Genomic DNA, 24,445 nt, shown 5'->3' on the forward strand with positions numbered 1-24,445 from the left:
AGAAGTAAAAAGTTATTTTTAAGATGACCTTCAGTTTAGCTTTTGTAGGCCCTCGTCTTTAGGATACATTCTCACCAGGGGAGAATAAACAAAACTAACTTTACGCGTCGGGGTGATTTCCTATCGTCGGTATCTTGACTTGGACGGTGGCCAGCGCTCTGGCAGGGCTGTACTCAGCCGGTGGAAGATAGCCATCTAGAGCTATTCCAACTCTTTGTCTCTGACTTCATAACTTTACAGTAAAGGGGACTTTGTTTCGGCTCCCACCCACACACTCTATTTAGTCTTTAGCTAAAAATAATTTTCTTTTTGAATGAAGGATTGCTTTGTGAGCCTGAGTGGAATGGGAAGATAGTAAAGACAGAAGATACAGGGAGAGAGGAGGGGGGCAGGTTGAGGGGAACCTGATACTGTTATCTACGGAGTAGTAATGGCTCTCAGAGTATTTATGGTACCTAATGGTGTGCGTCATCTGCATCCAACTGTGAACAGTAAATTAAGAGTTTAGAGGGGAATCCAAATTCTACACCATTATGAGTCCGCCTGGAAAAGAAGCAGCCAATACAACACTTATAAACGTAGAGCTGAACTGCAGACTGAATACATCTGTCCTCGACCCACGGAGGAAAAGGATTTTTTGTGTTAACATAAATTTCATTGAGGTGTGTGTGATGACCCTCGGGCTACACGAGTCAGGATCTGCCCGTTGCACACACCACCAGCGAGCTACGAGCTGGTCAAACTCTCCTAATGTGTTCCAAACATGGCTTAAATTGAGCTTTTGTGTCCTAACAGAGAGCAGAGGCCCTGCTATGGTGGGAGGGAACCCCTTTTAACCTTTTGGACTCTCAGGTCCGGACCTGTGCTCCAACAGAGCTTAACACCATAATTCACCACCTCTCAGCACCCAGCACTGCTTTTGTCCCTTCCAGCCATCCACCACCCAAACAGCCCTCTGTGCATTGCATTCCCCCTGCCACAACTACATCACACACACACACTGTAGACCCCCCCCCCCCCCCCCCCCCCCCCCCCCACATACACACACACACATCCATTCCACTGCCAGCTCTCAATTAAAAAACATGGAAAAAAACTGTCCCTTTCTGACCCCCTTCCGGACATGACTGTTTCCACTAAACACGCACCAGGAAACACACCCGGTTACCCCTGCTCTGCTCCTATTTTAGTCAGAGCCGGTCCGGAGCCTCCCCTCCCCTCCCCTCCAGTGTTTTGGAAAGATATGGTGGGCCTTCTGTGATTTAAGCACACGACCCAATCATAGATTCAAGGGTTTACAAATCATAACTGAATTGATAAAAGACAATTGAAACAACATAATAGTAAAGACCAAACGTCAGATCATTAAATATACATTTATTACAAATATTTAGCAAGGGAAGCATGATGAGGACCGCAGCGAGGAAGAAGGCGGGACGTCCAGCGGCGTCAGAACTCCTCCTGGTTGCTGCGCGAGTCTCGGAGCAGCGTGAGCGCGGAGAGGACCTCGTCCGTCGGCCTCCTGCCCAGCTGCTGCCCAGCTCGGGTCCTCACACTGACCGACTCGCTCACACACTCCTTCTCCCCCACCACTGTGAACGAACACACACACACACACACACATTGTTTCCTTATTAAAGTACAACATGTAGTCCTAGTACAGGACTAGCCTTGAATGATGTTTGAATATATTAGTAAATCACAACTGCAGCAGCACGTGCCCTCCCTCCACCACATGAAGAGCCCATCTTCTTACCAAATATGTAGTTGTACTGGGCCAACTGGGCTGAGCGGACTTTCTTGTTTAAGGTCGCTCCGTGCTCTTCGTTCAACTCGGCCATGAAGCCAGCTTCATGGAATCGCTGAACCACCTTAAGAATAAAAACAAGTAGTTCCCCAAGTGAGAATCAAATGTGGCACACAGGTCCGGGCTGCTGGCACCAGCTCATCCACTAGCATCATATTCTGGATAAAAAACAGCCCTTCAGACTGTGTGCATTGTACATGATTCAAAGACTGACCTGCTGGGCATATGACTCACAACCGCCCCCTACGGGAATAACCATGACCTGCGCCGGAGACAACCACAGCGGCCTGGGAGAGAGGGAAGGCAGACACAGGCAGACGGGTTACAATAATACAGCTGTCCCAGGATCAGCGGCGTGACAAAAGCTTTAATTATAATGCAGTCTTGTCACCATTTCCCTCCAAAGTTCTCTGCCAGGATAGCGATCATTCTCTCCAGGGAGCCCAGCACTGCTCGGTGCACCATCACGGGCCTGTGGCTCTGTCCGTCTGACCTGGGCCAGCCAAAACAACAACAGCAGCAGCAGGTGGGTGAGAACAGAGCGGGGCTGGAGCTCTGCTGAGATCGGATCAACGGGAGTGCAGGGAACACACACACACACACACACACACACACTCGGCTGGTGTTGAGTCACGAATCATATCAAGGAGAGAACTAATCTCTTCCCAAATCGAGTTGGAGCCAAGCAGCATTTAGCCTGTTCCCAGCGCAATTATTCCACTTCAAACAGAACATGCACGGAGACGGGCCCAAAGACATGCATGAATATACATAAATACAAAACACACAGCGTCTCCTCACCACCAAACACATTTGGGTGCGGGCGATGCAGATTAACAAAAGATATGGGAGGGAAATCAAGGGTATTCCCCTTCACTCACACACTGACACACACACACACGTTTGAGGGACTCACCCGACATACTGAAGATCAAATCGGATTGGCAGCTGGAAGTCCAGTTGGATGGTTGCACACTGGTGCTGTCGGCCAATGGCGTCTTTGATCAGGATATCAATCTAAGGGAGGGTTGGGTGGGTCAAAAATGGGCAAAGAAAGCACACACAAATCAGTCTGTTTTCTTAGTCCAACCGTTTCAAAATTGAAATGAAGCGGGAGGACGTAGCGCCAGCAGAGCCGGGCGAGATGGCGTTGAAGAATGTCGGTGTGTTTAATTAGAGCAGGGTATGCGTGTCCAGCCCCCCCCCCAGTGCTGAACCACAGAGCCTCCCTGAGGTGTGGGGACCAGGACCTCGGCTGAAATGGCCATAAAGCGTCCTTCAATACAAGTCAATTGTGTTTGTCCGTGTCAGTCGATAAGAAAACGATTAGGGTATGAACCCTTGAAACAACTTAGTGCATGGTTTCCAGACTGCAACCGTTTGAATATTGGTCAAAGTGCAGAGGTCATTCCGTGAATGCTCCAGCGACCACACATTACACCAGAGAACAACAACACTGCTCAGCGCGGCTCAAGACTAATCAGAGCATCAGCAGGAGCAGGGGCGAGGGGACCGACCTTTGGTCCGTAGAAGGCTCCGTCTCCTGGGTTCTGCTCCCAGCGCTCTCCAAACTGCTGCAGACTGCTCTGCAGCTGCTGCTCAGGTAGAGGGACACAGACAGACACAGGCGTGGGACAGAAGCATAGATCAATACCTGGCTGGGAATTCAGTGCTCCCTACCATACCAGGGAGTATCCATCTATACGTGACATAACAGCAGGCCATAACTCAAGTGAGGACAAGGCTAGAGCTATCCATCTTCCACACCAATGTCGCGTGTCATTAGTAAACTGGAATTCTACCCCGATGCGACCCACGGTTTACTATACATACACACCAACGTTCACCTCCCTCCCACAGCCCCACATTCCTGAGGATGTCATCCCCTATGTGTGTGTGTGTGTGTGCGTGCTTGTGCGTGTACCTGCTCAGCAGTGTCCCAGAGTTGCGGCTCCCCCAGGCACGGCGTGGGCCGTGTGGACAGCAGGCAGTGGAAGGAGAACCCAAACACCCGGTACACACTCCGCACAAACTCCAAACACGCCACGATCTCCCCCTCCAGCTGAGGACAGGAAGCCCGGGTGTAAACATTTCCCCTAGCGACCAGCGACAACAGAGAAGGTACCAAACCACAAGGCAGGGGGTTTGAGCAGATGCAACTCCACACAGTGCGGTCCTCTTTCCTGCAGGGCCCGGGAACGGCTTGAGTAATTGTGTCACGTCCTTTCAGAGGTAAGCATGTCAAGGGGGGGCATGCGAGCGCTTACGCTGAGTCAATGGGAGTCTAATGAGAGGTTGGAGGAACGCAATCGAGGGTCATGAGTCTCTCCCCCTCCCCCCAGCCAGCTGCCTTGGGCCCAGGATTACACATGGCAGTGATGGAAGTCCTGGTTATGCTCTGTATTTTAGTCTCATTATGGCATTAGGCCACTCGATCGGCGGGCAGGTATTCTTTAAACAGCGTGTGTTTGAGTTAAGAGACACACACACACACACACACACACACACACACACACACACACACACACACACACACACACACACACACACACACACACACACACACACACACACACACACACACACAGGGGAATCTGGGAAGTATTTTTACTTCTGTAAGACTGTACCTGCTCAGGTGTGCAGAAGATGTGGGCGTCGTCCTGGCAGAACCGCCGGACCCGGGTGAGCCCCCCCAGGGCGCCGGACAGCTCGTTGCGGTGCAGGGCGCCGAAGTCGGCCCAGCGCAGGGGCAGCTCCCGCCACGAGCGCACACGCTGCTCGAACATCAGACTGGAGGCAAGGGGAGAGAGGACACCACGGGAAGAGAAGGACCGCATTAATACCACAGGCAGTTAGGGGGGGAATAACAACTGAAGAGAAATGAGAAGCAAACAATAAATAATACATAGAGAAAATGCACGCGTGCGTTTATTCACCAGTGTGCGGGGCAGTTCATGGGCTTCAGGGCGTAGGTCTGCGTGCCCTCCGACACCACGGTGAACATGTTCTCGCTGTAGTGCTCCCAGTGGCCCGAGCGCTCCCACAATGCAGTGCTGTACAGGGTGGGGGTCACGACCTCGTGGAAGCCCCGCTTACGGTACTCGCTCTAGGTAAGTGTGGAGAGTGGTCAGTTGTCAGGGAAGGTGTTGGGATGGCTAAAGGTCAGACAGTCCTAGGACAGGACCAGGTTAAGCGGCGCTATAACCTGGCTAAACGCCATGTTTACATGTGCTGGTGCACAAGCAAGCAGACTGTACATATTTGTGTGTGATGTTGTAATTACTGAGACAGCTTTGCTCCCGGGACACTAGTGTAAACCACAAACTTCCGTCCTACTTTTGGGGAAAATTCCCAATGCCACATGCTGGAGTGAAAACACATAGGGTAGTGTGTGTACCTTTATGAAGTCGGTCAGAGTGTTGTAGATGTGAGCTCCCTTGGGCAGGAAGAAACAGCTGCCTGGACTGACATCATTAAAGAAGAAAAGCTCCTGGTCCTGAAGAGAACACATTAAAGTAGACCCCAATTACACTGTTAACAGTGTTTACTCACTTACCAAACACATTAAAGTAAACCCCTATTACTCTGTTACCAGTATTTACTCACTTACCAAAGACATCAAAGCAAACCCTTATTACTAGTATTTACTCGCTTACCAAAGACATCAAAGCAAACCCTTATTACTAGTATTTACTCACTTACCAAAGACATCAAAGTAAACCCTTATTACTAGTATTACTCACTTACCCAACACATAAAGGTAAACCCTTATTACTAGTATTTACTCACTTACCAAACAGATTAAAGTAAACCCCTATTACTCTGTTACCAGTATTTACTCACTTACCAAAGACATCAAAGCAAACCCTTATTACTAGTATTTACTCGCTTACCAAAGACATCAAAGCAAACCCTTATTACTAGTATTTACTCACTTACCCAACACATAAAGGTAAACCCTTATTACTAGTATTTACTCACTTACCAAACAGATTAAAGTAAACCCCTATTACTCTGTCACCAGTGTTTACTCACTTAACACCTTTAGATATGTCCCTACCGAGGTAGGGACGACATACAGCGGGGATCAAAGCCAGAACTTTTCAGCTGGGAATCACACCCAAATCACCAGAATACACACCCTTCTAATGAACTGTGAATGAGGCCCACTCCCATTTCTACCCCTTTCCCTTCCCCCTCCCCCTTGTTTTGAAGGGGTAAGGGGTAGAAATGGGAGTGGGCCTGAGTCCAGTATCCGCCAGAGGGTTAGGGGCTCCTCCTCTTACCTTACCGATGCGTCGGTGGTCTCTCTTGCGGGACTCCTCCTGCTCCCGCTCCCACGCCTCCCGCTCCTTCTCCCCGGGGAACGCCACGCCCAGGAGACGCATCACACCGGAACTCTGCGTCTGATTGGCCAACGTTACAGGGGACACCTGCATGTGCAAGACGTGAAGAGACAAACAATTGGATTAGTTATGCAATATTTTCCTTCAGGCAAACCGTGTAACTCCATCTGGTGTTGCACGGACAATACCTTTTTTTAGATTGACGCAAAATTGACATATCTTGTTCAGTTATCCCTGAGCTTAATCTCTAACTGGATCTATTTGGTATTCCAAGAATTAATAGTAGCTTATGATGACACTTTGTAAACAAGGCCAAAGTCTTAGAGGAGTTCCTAGGGAACATTTTCTTAACACGTTTGTTGTAAACCAGACAGACTACATGGGGATGCTTTGATGGGTGAAGGAAGTAACAACATCCTTGGTAGAGTTAACAAACACAAGAGGAGGGGAAGGTTGATGGAGACATACAGAAACGTCCACTTTCTCTTCTGGGAAAGAACTACCTCACTAAGCGCAGCAGCGAGCCCAAGCGAAGGTGTTTGCTACAGCCTCCAACAGGAAGCAGGCCTCTGACAAACATCCTGTGGCCGTTTCCAGCCAACATGCTATGGTGACCCAGTAACCCTCCCACTCAGCAGCTCCATCAGCTGCATGTGGAACATTCCACCGGCCCGCATGTTGAAGTTCACAAGTAGCCCATGAATTTAGGGTTAAGCACACTTGACCCTTACATCTAAATATATCGCTCATGGAATGGTTTGGAACTTTAACCACGGTAGAAACACACCTGGAGCATCTTGAAAACCTTGAGGACGCCCGTGTTGGGCAGTAGAGGCCCATCACACAGGCCCAGGCTGTCCCCACACCTGGAGGGAAGGAGAAGACCTTTTAGCTCCGTTAGGTGGAGTTCAACAGATACTATTAAAAAAATATATATATAAAGAGAAACACAGACAGACAGAAAGACAGAGAGAGATAACCTGTAAACAGTCAGAGTCTGCCCATCGATGTGCTCCTCCATAAGCTGCAGTCTCAGCTTGCTGTCCTATTAAAAAGCAGCACAAACAAAAGCACACAAAGGACCAACTCATCAGTACAGTGCTCAGCAGTAGCAAAGGCACACCTTTGACAGGAAGCATTCTTAGACAGTGCGCAACCCCACTGCCAATGGCAATTATCAAAAAGTATACAATACGTGTAACCTCATTTACACTCATTTACAAGCTGCAACAGGCATGGTGCCGGGGCAAAATCCCTGTCAAGGCTGGCAAGGAAGGGGATTCACCGAGAAGCAGTTCATACAGCGACTGACAATTAATTGTGACGAATTAACAGGGGTATGGGCTAAGATAACCCCCACTACGAGTCTCATTGTGGAAATACCAGAGACGAGAGTCTGACGTGTTATGCGCCATAACACCAACAGCAGAACGGTTATCCAAATAACAAGGAAGTGTACAACACTTGCGTTACAGTCCTGGAGCTATATATCTAAATGATATCATATAATACATAGATATCTATAATACATATTATCACGTCCAAAAGCTGTGTGCGCCTCCAGACGATGTTATGAATCACAAACGACTTTGTCAGGTTCTCCGACGTCTCTGGTTCTTCCACTTCCACATCAATCTGAAGTAGACTGAACCGCGCGCTGCCCGCTGCCGGGCGGTGGTACTTTGCGGCGGTGGTGCCTCGCGGCAACCGGCGGCAGGCAGCATGTCGCAGTTCATGTACTTCAGGGAGTCAAAGCCAAAGTTCCTTTCCCCCAATTCCTTCTCAACCATGGCTGAGATAACCCCAACTACAGTCTCGTTGTGGAAATACAAGAAGCGTCAAAGAACCGACGTGTTATGCGCCCTAAAATTATGTTATGACTGGAAAACATTACTAAATTACTTAATTTCTTGCAAGGAAAGGCTGAAGGAAAACGGTGGCAAACACAGATTTGCGCATGTTTTTGGTATTTGTTCCTAATAGAGCGCGATTCACACACACTTGAGTTCTGACCTTGAAGAGCTGCTCGACGGCGCGTGTGTTCAGCTGCAGCGTGGACAGGGGCAGCTTGCCGCGGGCCGCCTCCTTGCACCTCTCTTCCACATCCCTCAGAGATAGGCTTCTGAGGCAGCCGGCAAGTTAGGAGACAATAACAAGGTCAAAGGTCAAGGACCTCAAGAAGAGTCCTCTGAATGGAAAAAAAACACGTTACGGACCGCTTTGAGGGTGGAGGGGGTAGAGGGTTAAGAGATCAAGCAGAGGTCGAGTCCCCAGTAAAGCCTTTGTCTACCTTCTTGTGGTCTCAGAGCAGCATTACAAAAACATTCCAGTAATGTGCTCATTCACTGAGTGAAATTTAAAAAACGAAAAGCATTAACACCTGCTAAATACCATATTGTGCATCAATACCTGCAGAGATTGAGTCGTTTCAACAAATCAACAGCCCCAACACAGCAGGGTGGTTTTAACACATTTTCTAGAGACAGCCTTACCCTGTGTCCAGCAGGTGATCGCAGTAGAGCCCAGAGTCAGACACTCCTTCTCTGCAAAGCTCCGCCCCAAATGCCCCCTCAAGTACCCCGCCCAGAACACACACTGCTGTCCTCCATGCAGTCTATCAAAACAGAAGCAACATTTACAAAAGTTAAGGAGTTAACAAAAACAAAATAAAGGAATTGACGTTTCATGAGATTGGAGAAACAAGAATATCCAACTAAGAAAATAAATTATTAATGTTTAATAACGATGCCTTTTTGCCCTCTATGGTGTCAAATCCCAGAAGCTCCAGCTGACAGTCGTCCTCTAGGGGGCGCAGAAGGTCCCACAGCACACCGTTCACCTTGCTCACCAGAGGTCCTTTCACACTACAGGGGGAACACATACATGACAAACGATGAAGAAACAATCGCCAGAAAGACAATTGTGGCGAGACCATTGTTTTCACACCTTACCGGGCCCTTTGAGACACTAAAAGGGGCGTGGTCACCCCAGCTCTTCCTTCTAGGGTCCTGCCATCAGCTAGACTGACAGTGATGAGCCCGTCTGAGGCCACCTCTTTCCGCCTATTGTACACATCCCTGAAGGACTCAAACACCCGCAGTCGCTCAGACAGAGCATCGGACGCCTGCAGAGGGAGAATGCACAGAAGGGGCAGGGCGTGGGAAAGAAGTGTGAGTCAATACAATTCAAGTTACCTCACTACCTACACACTGGACATATATTTTACAGACAAATCCGAAAAAGAAAGGAAGGATCAATTATGGAGGTAGGTCGGTAGTAAGGTGTAAGCATATTAAAATGTACATGTATTATACACCCTGAAATCACACACACCTGCATTTTCTGAACCCAAATACAAATGAACAATAATAAAAACAAAAAACAGCATAACACAAATAACTAAGCAAAATTTGCCGAGAAATTGAAATAAATTTGAAAGTTGGCTTTTTGATAACTTATCGCAAGCGCTACAGTAAATAACTTTTATTTGTAAAGCCTCATCCCTGTACCCAACACATCCATGATACCATCCACTGCTAGCATTAGCTATTGTACAACACTCGCCGCCAGAGCATGCTTGCACACCTTGTTGTAGCGCCTATGCGGGCCAAATGTGCGTAAAGATGACCGACAAAGACTCAGAGATCGACTTAGGAGCAGTGACACCCCCATTCTGAAACACAGCATTCACCGGTAGTCTCTACTGTAACATGTTACACCACGGTCCCCTCTACTGCAAGCGGCCATAACACCGGAAGATTGAGCGACACACACGATGAACTTGATTGGCCACAGAGGAAGCGCGCGCACAAGTAAAACGTTGAGTGCGTGCACGTTCACGAGCATGTCTAAGCGCGTAAACGAATAGCAAACACAGAGGTCTTGGAAGATGCTCGTGCCCCGGGGCCAGACGGACGTTCTCACCTACAATTTTGGGGGCTTTTCAGGTTAAATATAATATTGATTAAAAAGCACGTTAGGCCGAGTCTTTGCAGTTTGAAGAGATGAAAGACGGACTAACACAACATTCGTTCCGCTATAAAACTATCACTTCTGCATCATATGATGGAAATCTACTAAATCTTTACGAAGGGCAACCAAAAAGCTTAAAATGCGTTATTCGTCAGGCTTGCTGCGCAACCGGATGCAACAATGCAAGGCCTATAATAAATTCTGCCCACGCAAAAATAATTTAACTTACTATGCAATATGCAGCAATAGCTTTAGATTTAGTGAGAGCCAACTACACGAATAGCATAGAACATCAATTTACTTCCAATGTAATAAACATGACGGGATCTGACGCAAATTAGTAGACATATACATCGGGGTACATATTATTCAACAATGTTCTATAATGAGGAAAGCTCAATTGCTGCCTCTCCAAATAATATATGGTACTTTATTTTTTGCATGGCTAGATGATTTTATAGGCCAACACATGCTCTACATACGGGAATTGATCAAACGATTACATTTGATACAAATGGGGCAGTTGAACTGAGAAACCAGTAGGGGGCGCTATAACCCTAAGAAAACATAGCATGGCATCTGATGAGGCCTATTGGTAAGTGGCGTACACGGTACACTAAGCCACGAAGTATAATACCTGTGTCTGCCGGTATTATGCTAGCATTTAGTTTATTCCTACAACTCCTGACCAATATCACACCAAATATATCAAGGCCCTCCAGAAAAAAAAAATTCTGTCTATTTAAGATAAGACTATTTAACTTTAGATTCATCAAGTGTCTTAAATGTTTAAAGGAGGCAACAGCTGCAATTATTTTTGAAAGGTGCATATTAACACAATGGGATTTAGTACTAAAAACGAATTTCTTATTTTTTTACCAATCACCCACAGATAAAGAGGCCGATTAGAATTTTTCATAAATAAAACTAATTGTCAAAATGTTAGGCTAATGGAAAGGTGGCCTGCATGCAGTTTGGTAATGAAATAATCAAAACACAATTTGAACTATGCTCGACAGTGGAGTGATATTTTGCCTTGTGCAACAGTAATCTTTCATTTTAGGCGATTTGTAGCCAACCGATTACCTAATTAAATAAACCATGTCTCAGACAAACAAACAAGTACCGAGTGTACTACAGATATTTCAGTAAATAGATTTAAAACCAGTCTTCTGCAGAAAGATTTGCAAAAGGTGTTGTGCAAATGTGAAGCATGCAAAAAAAAAAAAAACATTGAAGTTACTAAAGTGGTGTTGTAATTTAAGCAATATTTAAAAAAAAGGAACAATGAGTTATCATGGTAGTTGTGTTAAAATATCAATGAAAGGCATGACCTAGCTTGCAAGGTAGAGAAAGGATTCTGCGAAGATCAAAATGCCCTTAAGGTGTTCATACTCCCTCTACAACTGCATAATGTGTGCTGGTTCTGGACAACCAAAGAAGAAACCACACCTGAAAGGATTGGACTCTGATAAGCCATTGATAAAGCATCATTGATGAGGGTATAGCAACAGCAATTCAACTCTTCAGAACATGGACCATCCCCAAAACACACACACACAATTAGCTTTTCTTACATCAAAAGCATTTTCAAACTCTGGTAATGTTTTAAGCAGAGAAATACACGCATCAGCATGGTTATTTACAGAGATTCCTTGGGTTACTCCTCCTGTGAACGGGAACAAAAATAAGAGCAAAAAAACGAACAAGAAAGAGTACACGTTCATGTAGACATCAAGGTAAATCACGCGGTCGACTGCGCTCTTCTAACAATCGGAAGAGGTTACAGAATGGAAGAAAAAAAAACAAAAAACATCCTAAACACTGCCTCCATCTTTTATCCTTACATTTTACAATGACAGCATTGGCCCATCTCGTAATGTTTGCTGCTTCATTTTGATGCGAGCATTATTTTTTCCTTGATTTATATTCCACTTAAACGATGTGTTTGTATGCGTCTATGTGTGTGATACTGTGTAGCAGCATTATGATTTATAGAGATGCCATTTAATTAGGTATATACAGGTACCTAATGAACCGCCAAGAAACAATGTAAGATACATTAATAAAGTACCTTGGTGTACCACAGTGAATGGATACTCAGTGTATATTCAGGATGGTTACTTTAGGTCAGGGGATAGCAAACAATGAACTTAGACCTTTAGTAATTCTAATTTATTTTTTTCGCTTCAAAGAAGGATGAAAGTGTACCTGGGCGTACTTTACTGGGGTAATAAAAAGAAAAAAAAAAAAAAAAAAGGAAGCATTTAGAAACAAGCCCTCTCATAAATTGTAGTTCTATGACATGGTTCATTACATAGAATAAAAAATCATCAAAACTTAATTATCAGACAAACAAAATAAATCACCATCGAAACTTTGAAAATTAAAATGTCTTTAAACCGTGCATTAAACAGATCCACTGACCAAATAAAGTACCTCCCCCCCAGTTTAATTGAAACTCTGGATTTTATTGTTATCAGTCAGTACATGTAGAACTGGCAGGAGTGTTCTTTAAACTGACCCCTCTCACCGCAATGACAACCATTCTAACAGTAAACGCACACACATGCATACCGACACACAAGCACCCGCACACCAACACACACTTCAAAGTAATCGGCACTCCCCTTGTGGTCTTGAGAAGACACAGCTGTTTGTGTGTGTGTGTGTGACAGTCGTGAAGTTCTTCTTGGACTAAAGCTCACTGAAGGCCTCCACTTGTTTTAACAGCAGAACGGAGGGAAGACCATCATTGCCTCCAATGAACGAAAAGCTTGAAAGTAAATGACTTGTCATTTAAAACGCTCTGGCGTACACACAGGAGATAATGCAGCTGTGGAAGATTCCGCAGGAAGAGAAACATTATTTACACAAAAAGATGGATGCCATTAGGGGGTCAACCACGGAAATCGAAATAGTACGAGTCAAAATCGGCCCGTCTTTGTACATCTCACTACTCTGAAAAAATAACTATTTTTAGGAAACAACCAGACTCTATGAAATTAAAAATATTTTAGAAGTACTTGTATATCATTATCCTGTACATCAATCAGTACGCCTCCAACTGTCCCCCCTACCATGACCAGACCTCCCTCCCATTCTCAAGGAGAGGAAAGAGGAAGGAAACGGAAACAAGGCGAAAGGGAGAATCACTTAAAAAACAGAATAACCACCTGTGGTTTCCTTTCTACTCCAACTGTTTGTGAGCCTTCTCCCAGGTGCCCACAAGCACATCTCCTGTAGCTGAAGGGGGAAGGAGGAGGCAGGTTAAGGAGCTGGTAACACCCTGCACTAGAGAACTAATAAGCAGCGATACGACTCTACTGCGCTGCACCGTACAAGCTGACTGAGTTGGCTACTTGGTTTGTATCAACAAGCTATTTACACCAAAGATGAGAACTGTGAGGAGTAATACGTATAGTGAAGATAACTGGGATCATACCAGTATGATTTTATACACAAACACACCAACGCCGTGTTGGATGCAACTAGCGCCGCGGCTTCTCGCAGACGACCACGTCAGTAGCGCGGGGGTAGGAACGGTCTCTTGGGTGCATGGAAGGGACCTGTATAGGGAGGGCCAGGGCGCTTGCCGCCGCGGTACCCCCCGGGGTGGTCTTTGTGAAGGCTTGGAGCAGGGGCCCGGCCACGCAGCATGGGTCTCTGGGGAATGGGATGAGGGAGGATAGGGGGCCGAGCACCGTGCAAGTGCAGCAGGGGGAGCGGGCCGCGGCTGTTAGGGCCTTGGCTGCGGGGGTGTGGCGGCGGGCTAGTGGGGGGCTTCAGCAGGGCAAGGCCCTTGCCGGGAGCAGAGGAGCGGGGAGGCGCAGACTCTGAGCTAGGGGACGGCGTGTTGGGGGACGGCGGGGTGGGAGAGCGGGAGTGGGAGAGAGTTCGGCCTGCCGGCTCCTTCACCCTGCCCAGTAAGGGCGGGGGAGCCCCAGGCGTGCCGGGGCGGTGCAGGGGGGGTGCATGGCGGGGTACAAAATGCTCTTTAACCGTGCCAGGACGGGGCATCTTGGGGGCCTCGCCGAGTAGCGATGACATCAGGGGAGGTGGAGCTCCCCCTTTGCCCCCTCTAGGTCCTAAACCGGTCCCGCCTCGCGCAGGCCCATCAGAGCGACCAGGGTGAGGGGGGGGCAGGGGCCGGTCGACAGGCACTAGCACTCCACCCACCATTACCGCAGAGGGGATGCCGGAGAAGCTGTGAGGAGGGGGCGGGCGCTGAGGGATGGGAGGGGGAGGGGGTCGGGGGATTGGTGGGGGAGGACCACCGAAGAAGGCAGCGAGAGGAGGCTGTTGGGAGTGGGGGTGGGAGTGGGGGTGGGGGTGAGGGTGGGGGTGAGGATGGGGGTGAGGGTGAGGGTGGGATGGTGCTTGCATGCTTTCCCCGTGGTACGCTATTTGGAACTGGTTCTGGGGAGGAGGGTGGTGAGGGTGGGGGAGAGGAGGATGATGGTGCTGTGGGAGGTGGTGAGGGGACGGTGGCGGATGCGGATGTTGCGGTGGCATCGGGGGCGCCCTGTCCTCGGAGCCCGACTGGCCCATATTGCAGGTAGGAGGTCCCGGGGGTCCAGAACGGGGAGAGGGGGGCTGGGCATCCATGTACTCCTCCTCTTCATACCACATGGCGGGCCCCTGCCGGCCAGGCGGCCCGCCCCCGTGCCTCGAGTCCCGGCCGATCACGCGGATGCTTTCTACGGTCTGGATGCGCTCCCCTGTGAGCGCTGCGTTGGGGTAACCCAGAGCAGGGGCGGCCGCTGCCTCTGTGCAGGGCGACACCAGTGTCTCGATGCGGTGGAAGGGACGATCCTTCCCCTCCCTCCCCGGGGAAAAGCCCTCGCGTCCTTTCCCCTTGCCGTCTCTTTTCCCTCCCCGGGCCCCGTCGTCGGGGCCGGCCTTGCGAGAGCCAGATGGGGGCCGTCTATCGAGCACGGGCCTGGCGTTCCTCAGGGCCTTCAGCTGGGTGCTCAGTGCATCCTCCTTGATCTTCAGCGCCTCCACCAGGGCGGAGGAGGAGGGGGCCTGCTTCCTCGTGCCCTCCTCTTCCTTATGTTTGGAGGTCTTCCGCCCGGGGCCGTAGCGGGAAGAGGAGGCCAGGTAGTCTTCGTTTTTGCTGTTGGACGTGGGGGTGATGACGGCGTCCCAGGGGTCACTGCGGTAGGCGGTGGGGGAGAGGTTGTGACCCGCGGACGAGCCCAGGGAGTCCGACGCGGGCGTGTCCATGATCTCGTCCTGAGTGGGGGTGCCCGCAGCCTCGTCCCTCACCGGGGTGCCTTCCACCCAGTCGCCCCCTAGAGGACTCGAGTCGCCCAGCCCCAGACTGAAGCCCGGGTTGCCCTGCAGGAAGCTGTTGATCTTGGACTCTAGGCTGGGGGCAGCGACGGAGGGAGCAGCGGGGCGAGAGGGAGGGGGCGGTGGGGGAGGAGGGGACAACTCCGTCCCTTTCTCCCAATCTCTGGTTAAGCCCGGGGTGTCCCGTTTGAGGCTGTTGCCCGGGGAGGGCTTGTTTTTAGGGGTGGTCGGCGTGACGGGGGTCTTTGAGGCTGAGGATTCTGGGGAAGTACGGTTGGAATTTGTGACATTTTGCAGCAGCGAAGACAACCCTGGGAAAAGAAAGAAATTGGGTGGGGGATGTAGGAGACAAATAGGAAATTAGTATTGCTTACAACTGTTTTCAATCTGGTATAAAACAAGGGGACCTGTGTGCTGCACACCAGAGGTGTTGGTCTTCGTCAGAGCGTTGAGTATGCCCTCGGGAGTGATGTCAACACGAGACAGGATGCTGGCCAGGGCGGGACTTGGTGGGGCAGCTTTGGAGGCTGTTGATTGGCCCGAAGGCGTAGTGGGTGTGCCAGGAGAGGGCCGAGATGAGGGGCTTGCTGCTGATAGGAAGAGGGGGACATAAACACTGGCCTTAAGTTAAGATTAACATTGTTGAATATCGTAAACATCAAATGTTCCCTAAATGCATGCTCACTTTAATCATGGCGCTTCATATTGTGTTTCTTACCTGCTTCAATCAATCAGCTATTTTGACATGGCCTACTGATTGAAAGAAAACAAATGTGGCCTACAAGTCTGGATGCTTCTCGTGTATATGTTTAGTCATTGAATGCCAGCTAAGTTTAATACATCAACATAAAGAACAGTCTGTAACTGAAGGGAAATAACATTGGTGTTCGACATTGTGGGGGGGGTTGGGGGGTTCAGTTCACATTTTCAGTTTGCACGACTATTGTTTGGAACAGAATCACCAATGCATTATTCACTTTATATGTTGTACCTGATGGAAGTATGTTTTCTTTCCCTACGAGAGTTTTGTACTTTGTTAATGCATAATAATCAAAAAATATTTATAAAACACACACATATATATATATATATATACATATATACACACACACACACACACACACACACACACACACAGTATATATTATTATTATATATATTTTTTAATAATCGGCAGTCAAAGTGGGGCCCTATTGTTGTTAAGGCGGCCGCCTTAACTATACAGTGCTGGGGGAAACACTGAATACTATAAATAATACAAATACAGTATAAACATTCGGGTCACTTTTCATACTATCCCACATACTTGTATTCTTCATGGCAGAGGTAATGGAACTAAGGATGGAGCTGATCTTCCCCAGGTCCACGTTGGCCAGGTTGACCCCCAGCGTCGTGGTGGGGGTGCTCTGGAGAGTGACAGCCATCGGGGATAGTGGCGTTGGGGCCGAGGCAGGGGGAGTGGTCTTGGGAGACTTCATTGTGGTGTCTGGGAGATTAAGCTTTGATGGAACGCCCACTTTGGTCGTCTTGGAAACAGCAGGGGATGCCTTCCCTGTCTTTTCATCAACTGGTGAAAGTAATATTATTCAAGTTTATAGTTTCATCCATGCATCAAACCAAATCACTAACATGGCACCATGGGGAACACCACTAAAGAGAGTTGGGTTGTTCCACTAACCTGATTTGCTAGAGTCCCCCTCCTCGTCAGACATGTCCATATCCTCTGGGTCTCTGTTGTCTCGGACCAGGTCCCCCTCGTCCATGGCCTTGCCATCAAGGTCAGGGTCCAGGGGGGCCCTGCTGGCTACCAAGCCCATGAAGGGGGAGTCAGAGCCGGACGGCGACGGGGCGTCCTCCGAGGGGGAGGGGATCGGAGAGTCCTCGGGCCCAGGCAGGGACGACTTGAGGGCATCCAGCTTCCTCTTCAGACTAGCCACGCGGTTGGCAAAGGCGTTGTACGCCTAGAGCACACCAAGACATAACGGGTACAAATGACTACGAATATACATTTATCAAATAGTAAGAAAACAGCAATGTACAATTAAATGTTTTTATTTGGCTAACTTTAATATTTGTGTGGATCTCAATTGATTCATTCATTGCAGGTCAAGTGGAAAACTTGTTTTATTGTATTATATCCATGACAGCGAAACTAACTAATCAATAATCACGGTTCCCAAGTATTCATGCTTTATGAAAACATTCAAAGGGGACGGGTTTTAAACCCACTCACATTGGCCACGATCTTGACCTCCTTGTACTGCATCTCGTAGAAGATGTCTGCGTTCCCCAAGGCGTCCTGCAGGGGCGGCCCCGTCGGCAGCTGCTCCTCCAGGAAGCTGACGAACTCCTGCAGCTTCAGACTGCCTTCCTCGAAGTCTGTGGCAAACTTGTTGCCGCCGGCCTTGTCTGGAGACGCAACAGAGGAGCAGGAGCATTCAGGAAACGGGATGCTAGCAGGGCGGAGGGGGCTTCAGGGGAGGGTGAGAAGGGCACAGAGGGCTTCAGGGGAGGGTGAGAGGCACACGGGGTAACACACCTTTGAGTCTCTTGAGGGCCTCGTTGCTGCAGACGTCCACCCTGAGAGCTTCCAGCTGCTTCTCCCTCAGCGCCTCCTCCTCCATCGCCCTCTTGTGCAGCGACAGCTGGTCTATGAACGAGCTGGGCTGGAGGCAGAGGAGAAGCACGGGGTGAGAGCATGGACAGAAACAACCTGTCATACATCAGCATTTTAATGAATAAGATAATGGTAGAGCAAGCTGAGTACTCACGGTGAACTCTGCCACTATCTTTGACTTAAGGGCTGCCTTAGGGTTGGCTGGAGCTGGATGGAAGCATAAACACATGGTATTGTCAGACAAAAACATTAGTATTATTTATATATAACAGATTTCAAATCAATTGGTCACTCGCTCATTACGGATTAACCAATGGCGCGAGTCCAAATGCATGTTTATGAAATAAGAAGTGATATCTCAAAGTTTTAGCACAGTGAATTCAGTAAGAAGCCGTTTTCTTCGCTGCTGCAGTCAGGTTTTACAACTGATATGACATTTAGCCAAGCAGAATATTAATGCGATAACAATCTTGTGGAATTTTATCAATAAAAAAAATCTAACAACCAAATACGTTTCATACGTTTCCCTTCATGTGCAATTAATCTTAAAATCATTATAAGATTATATTAACGATAAACATATTGAACAAAAATGATCAACACTCAACTAAGTCAAGGCATGTGACTAGCGGCCATGAACCAACCTGGTGGAGCTTGAGCCTCCTTTTCTTTCGCTTTCTCTTTCTTCTCTTTTTCCTTCTCCTTCTCTTTCTCCTTCTCTTTCTCCTTCTCTTTCTCCTTCTCCTTCTGCCTCTCTTTTTCTCGCTCCCTCTCCCGGTCCTTTTTGGTGAGTCCGGCCTTGAACTGGGTGATAAGCTCCTCAGAATACACGCTCCGCTCCTCCCAGATGGTGAAGATCCTCTCCACGGACTTCCGCACCTTCACATCTCTAGGCATGATCAAGCAGACACAGCACAGGTTACTCATGCACCTTCATGACCAAGCACACACAGAACAGGTTACCAATGCACCTTCATGACAAAGCAGACAGCACAGGTTACTAATGCACCTTCATGACCAAGAAGACACAGCACAGGTTACTAATGCACCTTCATGACCAAGCAGACACAGCACAGGTTACTAATGCACCTTCATGGCCAAGCAGACACAGCACAGGTTACTAATGCACCTTCATGGCCAAGCAGACACAGCACAGGTTACTAATGCACCTTCATGACCAAGCAGACACAGCACAGGTTACCAATGCACCTTCATGACAAGCAGAAAAAGCACATGTTACTAATGCACCTTCTTGACCAAGCAGACACAGCACAGGTTACTAATGCATCTTCCCTTCTCTAGCCATGACCAGAGACACAGCATAGGTTACTAATGCACCTTCCCTAGCAATGACCAAGCAGACACAGCAAAGGATACTGCAGAACAGAGATAGTGATATGGTTGCAACTATTTCCTAATACAATGCTTTGATTTCCATTCTTCATTTTGAGGCACCATAAAACACTTAACATTTTCATCAACATTATTTTTTCTATTTTTTTTGTTCCTAGTACTTAGAATATGCAAATATTTCCACAAATTCCCATAACGTTATCTCTCTGACTCATAGCTGAGCAGACTAGAATACCTCCCGTTGCCAAGTCGTATCTAAGGTCTGTCCTATTCACTGGAGGAGTGAACAATGTATCCGTTGCATAAGAACCTTACGGGAGGGTAATGATTGTTCCAGGTATTAGTCAAACCCTCAGGCGTAACCAGGGAAACTAAATTATGGCTTGTGAAAACGCATGAAAATATACATTAATGGTCTTAATTTATTTTCTTTGGCAAGTGACCATGGTATAAGCGGGATAATGCCCTTCGAGGTGTCCAAAACATGTTTGATCGATCGTAATTAAAGGGGACCACTTTTTGAGGGATATGAACTCAAACAGAGAATACATTTAATAAAAATGCAATAGGAATAAGAAAAGCATAATTATTAAAGTATTTGAATTGTTTTATTATGTTGGCAAGCAAGAAGTAGAATAAACGGGTTACCGCCCGAGACGATTATCCCTTACTTGTTATATATAACAAGGTTATAAATTTGTAAATATATATAAATATATATAGGGGGAATGGTTTAATGAACCTAGCTGACATCAGTTTCTAACATCCTTAGTGTACCCACAGTGAGTTATTGTTGTTTCTCTTTCTTTGGACAAATGTGCTTGCTTTTTCGTAAGTTTTGCAAGTCGTTTTGGGAAGAAAAAAAAAAATATATATATATATATAAAAGTGTTGGCTAAATGCTCTAAGGGTAAAAATGTAAAGGTGCAGCCATGCTGTCATTCGCATGAAGGGTGCCTAACTATTTCTGAAAATATGTTTATTTTAGAATATTTATCTTGTTAACATGACATCAATCCCCTCTCACGTAACTTTACCCCGACTACATTGTAGCTCAACATCATGAACAAATAAACACCTTTAAATGCTGCCTCTAAACTGCTTGTGTATATGTAAATACATTATAATATACAAACATAACTTTACATAAAGAAATGCCTGTTAGTGAAGTGACTGAAGCATTGCTGCAGATCATTGTCCATCCAACATGACTTATGGAAGAAACTGCATAAAAAAACATTCTAAATCATCACTTCAGCATAGAGTTATGGAAGAGATATTAACCTAATTTTTATCAATTTTCCTCACACTGAAAGCTGCTGTCCGGAGCGAGGCTTTGACCGGGCCGGTTGCCCACTGCTCAGTAACCTGGTTTACATTTGATTGATAAATTAACTTTATTATTCCACTGAGAGGGAAGCATCATTAGCCACTGCACACCGACAACACTATAAAGCATTAGTGGCCGCGGTCACCGCAGAACATCCACATGATCCTCACAGACACTGCACTCATCTGGGCAACATCAGCCACACGGGGCACCAAATGGTTTATAAGAAAACAAATTAATAAAGTGATAAAAGCATACCAAAATATCAACTTGCAATGTATTCCTGATCATATTTCTGGTTAGCCAACAGTGAATAGTGTACACATGGCGGAAACGTGAAATAAAGAAGCAGGTAAAGGTTAGGCATCTTTCTAAAGGATCCCTACAGGTTGGTGGTTGACATTGGCCCTCGAAGGCAGAACGTTTATGGTGGGATTCAAACACCCTAATCACGACACTATCCTGCACTCTCAACACTTGCCAAAGTTGTGAATGTGAACCGACTGTTTCTGTGAGATTACTTACTTGATCAGGTAGGCTGCGGTGGGTAGGACCTCTGCAAAGGCTGCACGGAAGGCAATAGCATTCTTTCTCTTGCAGTTTTGAATTACATCATTTGCAAGGTAGAAGAGATTCAGGCGATGATTAGTGTCCGCTGAAAAGAAACACATGAAGAGGGAGAATTAGTGAGCCACTCAAAGTACATGTATTTCTTCACGGCCAAATGTAGAAAAAGGTATTTTTCTCTGAATCTTTGTTTATGCAAATTAGATATTCACTTAGCAAGAAGAAAATGCTCAACATGGACACAAAATGAAATTTACATTTAAACAAGGGATGGGCATCCTAAGCAATAATACAATTCACTGGAACCACAACCATTTTGCGGACCTGGTAGCCACGTGTTTGACCTGCTTTTTACTGTCGTAGAGCTAGCTGGATGCACTTCTCAACAGTGACCGTAATCCATTCTGAACACTTGTAGTGTGACCGCTCTGGTTAAATTGTGTATTAGTTTGGTTATTGTTTAGAGCAGGGCACTTCCTCATATTAACCAAACGAGGGTTCTATAGACTAAAGAAGAGCTGCTGCCTGACCACTTCGTTCGGTAGGCCTGTCCCATTGGAAGGTTTACACCGCTAGTCACACGGGAATCATACCGCTGATTTTGTCTTCAGATTAGATCAGCCTCAATATCCAATATATTTCTAACCTTTAAAAATTTAAAACAGCTTCCAAACAACATGAACGGCTATTGGAGATGTGTGATTCTGTTTTTTCACCCTCACATTAGAGCTATAGATGAAAGCAGGCGTACGTCACTTTCCTGTTGTCACAGCCTCGATGACCCCTTTTGGGTGAAAACAAGCGCCGTAAAGTGGCAGGGGCCGATTTGGAAAACTAGTCGCAGTCATCATGACTGAAAGATGCTACGTCTTAAGTGGCATGCAACATTAAATAAGAAAAAGGAAAGAACTAAAGGATTTTCTTTACTTCCCAAAAGGGCGGAGAACGGTGACAGATCAGCGGCTCCGCGGATAGCTAAAAGTATTTAGACTGTCTGTTAAGAGCCCAGGTAGAGTGTATACATCGTCTTTGTCGAGATATGAATCAGCCATGATTTTGGTTCCACCCCTCACCTCCAAACGCACCCTCAAATTGGCAGTTGCCTATCAATTGACATCCATTATATTCCATATTAGCGTTTAGCAGCTCCTCAAGCTGTATATTTGTTTTGTCAAACCCAGGTTAGCACATAAGAACTGGTAGCTTTCTCCAATTGCCCAAAAACAAACCAATACGCAAAGGTTTTGATCATGTGTTTACATGCCACTGCCCATGCTCACAGACTCAAGAGGCTGGGACGTGCAGCAGGAATGATGAGCGAATACAGTGGCTGTGTTATAGTCATTAGGTGCGTTTCCATCCCCCTGATTTTATGCAAACTTTGAAGTATCGAATCAGTAAACGGTGATGGAAACACCAAAATTTGCATAAAAATCCTCTAATTCGCAAAAAGGTTTATCTGCTCGCTTGAGGTGGTTTTTGAGAAATGCGAAAGAGAGTAAATTCGCAAAATGGGAGATGGAAACACACTTTTCGAAACAGCTGTGACGTAGCAAACTTTGAACACACAGGACCGACAGTCTTTCCGATTTCCGCATAACGACCAGCCATAGCAACCCTGCCGACATCAACGTGTAACGTCATTACCCTATTTCGCTGCAACCACATGATGGAAACGCACCTAATTCGAATTACTTTTTTGCGAACTTTCTATAGATTCGCATCACCTTTTAGATGGAAACGTAGCTACTGTGATGACTCGGAATTCTGAATGCAGAGCAACATTTCAATTAATCACGGGGCTTAGTGTGGGAGGGTGTGTTTCTTTAACTGGTTTGAATGCAGCATAAGCAGACTGTGTACTGTTTACATGTCACTGCACAAGCTCACGAATTTGGAGACCGAGGGGCGAGCACTTACAATTATTGAATGTTAAAAGGGCCAAATGATTAGGGCTCCTAATAGCTAGCAAGCAGTATGGTATTCTTAAATTAAGGAAATTTCAATTAGAAAACAAAAACAGAAAAATGTATTATGCCGCGTTTCCACTGCAGGGTGCGGAACGGATCGGATCGCAAAGGGGCGGTAGGGAGGGGGCGGTATAGCCCAGCTCAGTTCCGAGGTCGCGTTTCCACCGCCGACAGTACCCTTTGTGGTAGGCCGGATGTCGATCGCCGCGGCAGCTACGTAAACATCGGAAACAACGTCTTCCTCCGCAAGAATGCAGACGAACGTCTCCACCTCCTTGTTCGCCCAAGCAAGCTTTTTACGCGACATGTTAATTGTAAAGAATAATACCTCGAGGCTACTGTTTGTTTGTTTTTATCCCCGCGTCACCCGGAAGTGACGATCTGTCGACCAATCAACGGAGGGGGGGTGTAGCTAGAATTCCAGGGTACCCTTTCAGGCGTCTGGTCTCGTTTTGGGTACCGCAACGGAGGAGTCCCTAAAATGGGGTCGGAACGGGTACGGCAAAGTCCGGGTCACGCCCACTTTTGGCGGTGGAAACGCGATCCGACCCGCACCTTTGCGATCCGATCCGTTCCGCACCCTGCAGTGGAAATGCGCCATTCACTGCCAAACAAATTGGCAGGCTGCTTTCACCAACAAAGAGGCGGTGGCATGAGGCAGAGTCAGAGCACCAGATTGGCTGATGTCCGGGCGTTCTTTGCGGGTGGTCATAATTGTTATGTTTCTGCTGTTAGTACAGGGGTATCTAGAAAGCCCATCTCACAGCGCTGCAGCAACTGCTACACTGCCCTTGTGCGGACCAGTGCTTTTAAAAACAAAGGTTTCATTTATTTCATAAGACAAGGCAGTAGTATCTTAAGCTATCCAATTTCTAAAAACATATCCAGTTAGCAATTCAGGTATAATTCATGAAATCCTAAGAGGTTTAGTCCTCCTTCCAAAAAGGTTGGAAACGACAGAAGACACTCAAACACACCTGCCCAAAACGATTGTTGACTCAACCTTATTAATATTGAACATACCGCACCCTAAGTCAGCATAGACAACGGGCTGGAGATCGGGAAGTTTTCCGGTGGGCCGGTCAACTTTGAAATGTACTTTGTGCGCGATTGCTCAAACGAGCTATCGCGAAATAAGTATTGATTTAATATTATTTTACAATTTCAAATTCATCTCAATGCCAA

General features: G+C 47.0%; 2 protein-coding genes across 6 annotated transcripts in view; both read right to left on the bottom strand.

Moving 5' to 3' along the window:
• Positions 1–1,357: 1,357 nt before the first annotated feature.
• Positions 1,358–10,340, bottom strand: tars2 (threonyl-tRNA synthetase 2, mitochondrial). 2 transcript variants are annotated; one of them, XM_030370492.1, is made up of 18 exons: positions 9,739–10,020; positions 9,105–9,277; positions 8,903–9,017; positions 8,646–8,767; positions 8,167–8,275; positions 7,134–7,198; positions 6,941–7,019; positions 6,094–6,240; positions 5,205–5,303; positions 4,744–4,913; positions 4,435–4,597; positions 3,732–3,869; positions 3,325–3,402; positions 2,724–2,824; positions 2,199–2,300; positions 2,022–2,094; positions 1,757–1,871; positions 1,358–1,592 (listed from the first exon to the last, which is right to left on the bottom strand). In XM_030370492.1, exons 1-18 carry the CDS (start codon positions 9,838–9,840, stop codon positions 1,450–1,452), a joined length of 2,094 nt encoding a protein of 697 aa, XP_030226352.1. In that variant the 5' UTR covers positions 9,841–10,020; the 3' UTR covers positions 1,358–1,449. The 2 variants fall into 2 exon arrangements, with proteins under 2 accessions (XP_030226352.1, XP_030226353.1); XM_030370493.1 differs by lacking the exon at positions 1,358–1,592 and having other exon boundaries at positions 1,804–1,871; positions 2,199–2,295; positions 9,739–10,340.
• A 1,246-nt stretch (positions 10,341–11,586) lies between these two features.
• Positions 11,587–24,445, bottom strand: part of rprd2b (regulation of nuclear pre-mRNA domain containing 2b) — a 38,432-nt gene continuing 25,573 nt past the window's right edge. Inside the window, exons 2-11 of one of the 4 annotated variants that reach the window (XR_003978530.1) lie at positions 21,249–21,378; positions 18,685–18,929; positions 18,195–18,247; positions 17,963–18,089; positions 17,657–17,832; positions 17,102–17,384; positions 16,730–16,990; positions 15,846–16,013; positions 13,597–15,734; positions 11,587–13,371 (exon numbers count right to left, since the gene is read on the bottom strand). Coding sequence is in view for 2 of the 4 variants with exons in the window: in XM_030370469.1 (XP_030226329.1) it covers positions 13,648–15,734; positions 15,846–16,013; positions 16,730–16,990; positions 17,102–17,384; positions 17,657–17,832; positions 17,963–18,089; positions 18,195–18,247; positions 18,685–18,929; positions 21,249–21,378 (3,530 nt within the window). In the remaining 2 variants the exon portion in view is untranslated. Of the gene's footprint in view, positions 15,735–15,845; positions 16,014–16,729; positions 16,991–17,101; positions 17,385–17,656; positions 17,833–17,962; positions 18,090–18,194; positions 18,248–18,684; positions 18,930–21,248; positions 21,379–24,445 lie in introns of all 4 variants that reach the window. The other 3 variants (XR_003978529.1, XM_030370470.1, XM_030370469.1) reach the window with 3 other exon arrangements.

The sequence above is a fragment of the Gadus morhua genome, chromosome 11 (assembly GCF_902167405.1).
Source record: "Gadus morhua chromosome 11, gadMor3.0, whole genome shotgun sequence".
NCBI classification, from domain to species: Eukaryota; Metazoa; Chordata; class Actinopteri; order Gadiformes; family Gadidae; genus Gadus; species Gadus morhua.

Bases quoted from the DNA above. Each gene is read 5' to 3' on its own strand.
- tars2 (XM_030370492.1), bottom strand. From the start codon at position 9,840: ATGCTGTGTTTCAGAATGGGGGTGTCACTGCTCCTAAGTCGATCTCTG. The intron at 8,768-8,902 runs GCATCGTTATTA...CTGTTTTGATAG, and splicing joins ACACCATAGAGGGCAAAAAG to ACTGCATGGAGGACAGCAGT. The intron at 4,598-4,743 runs GTGAATAAACGC...CCTTGCCTCCAG, and splicing joins ATGAACTGCCCCGCACACTG to TCTGATGTTCGAGCAGCGTG.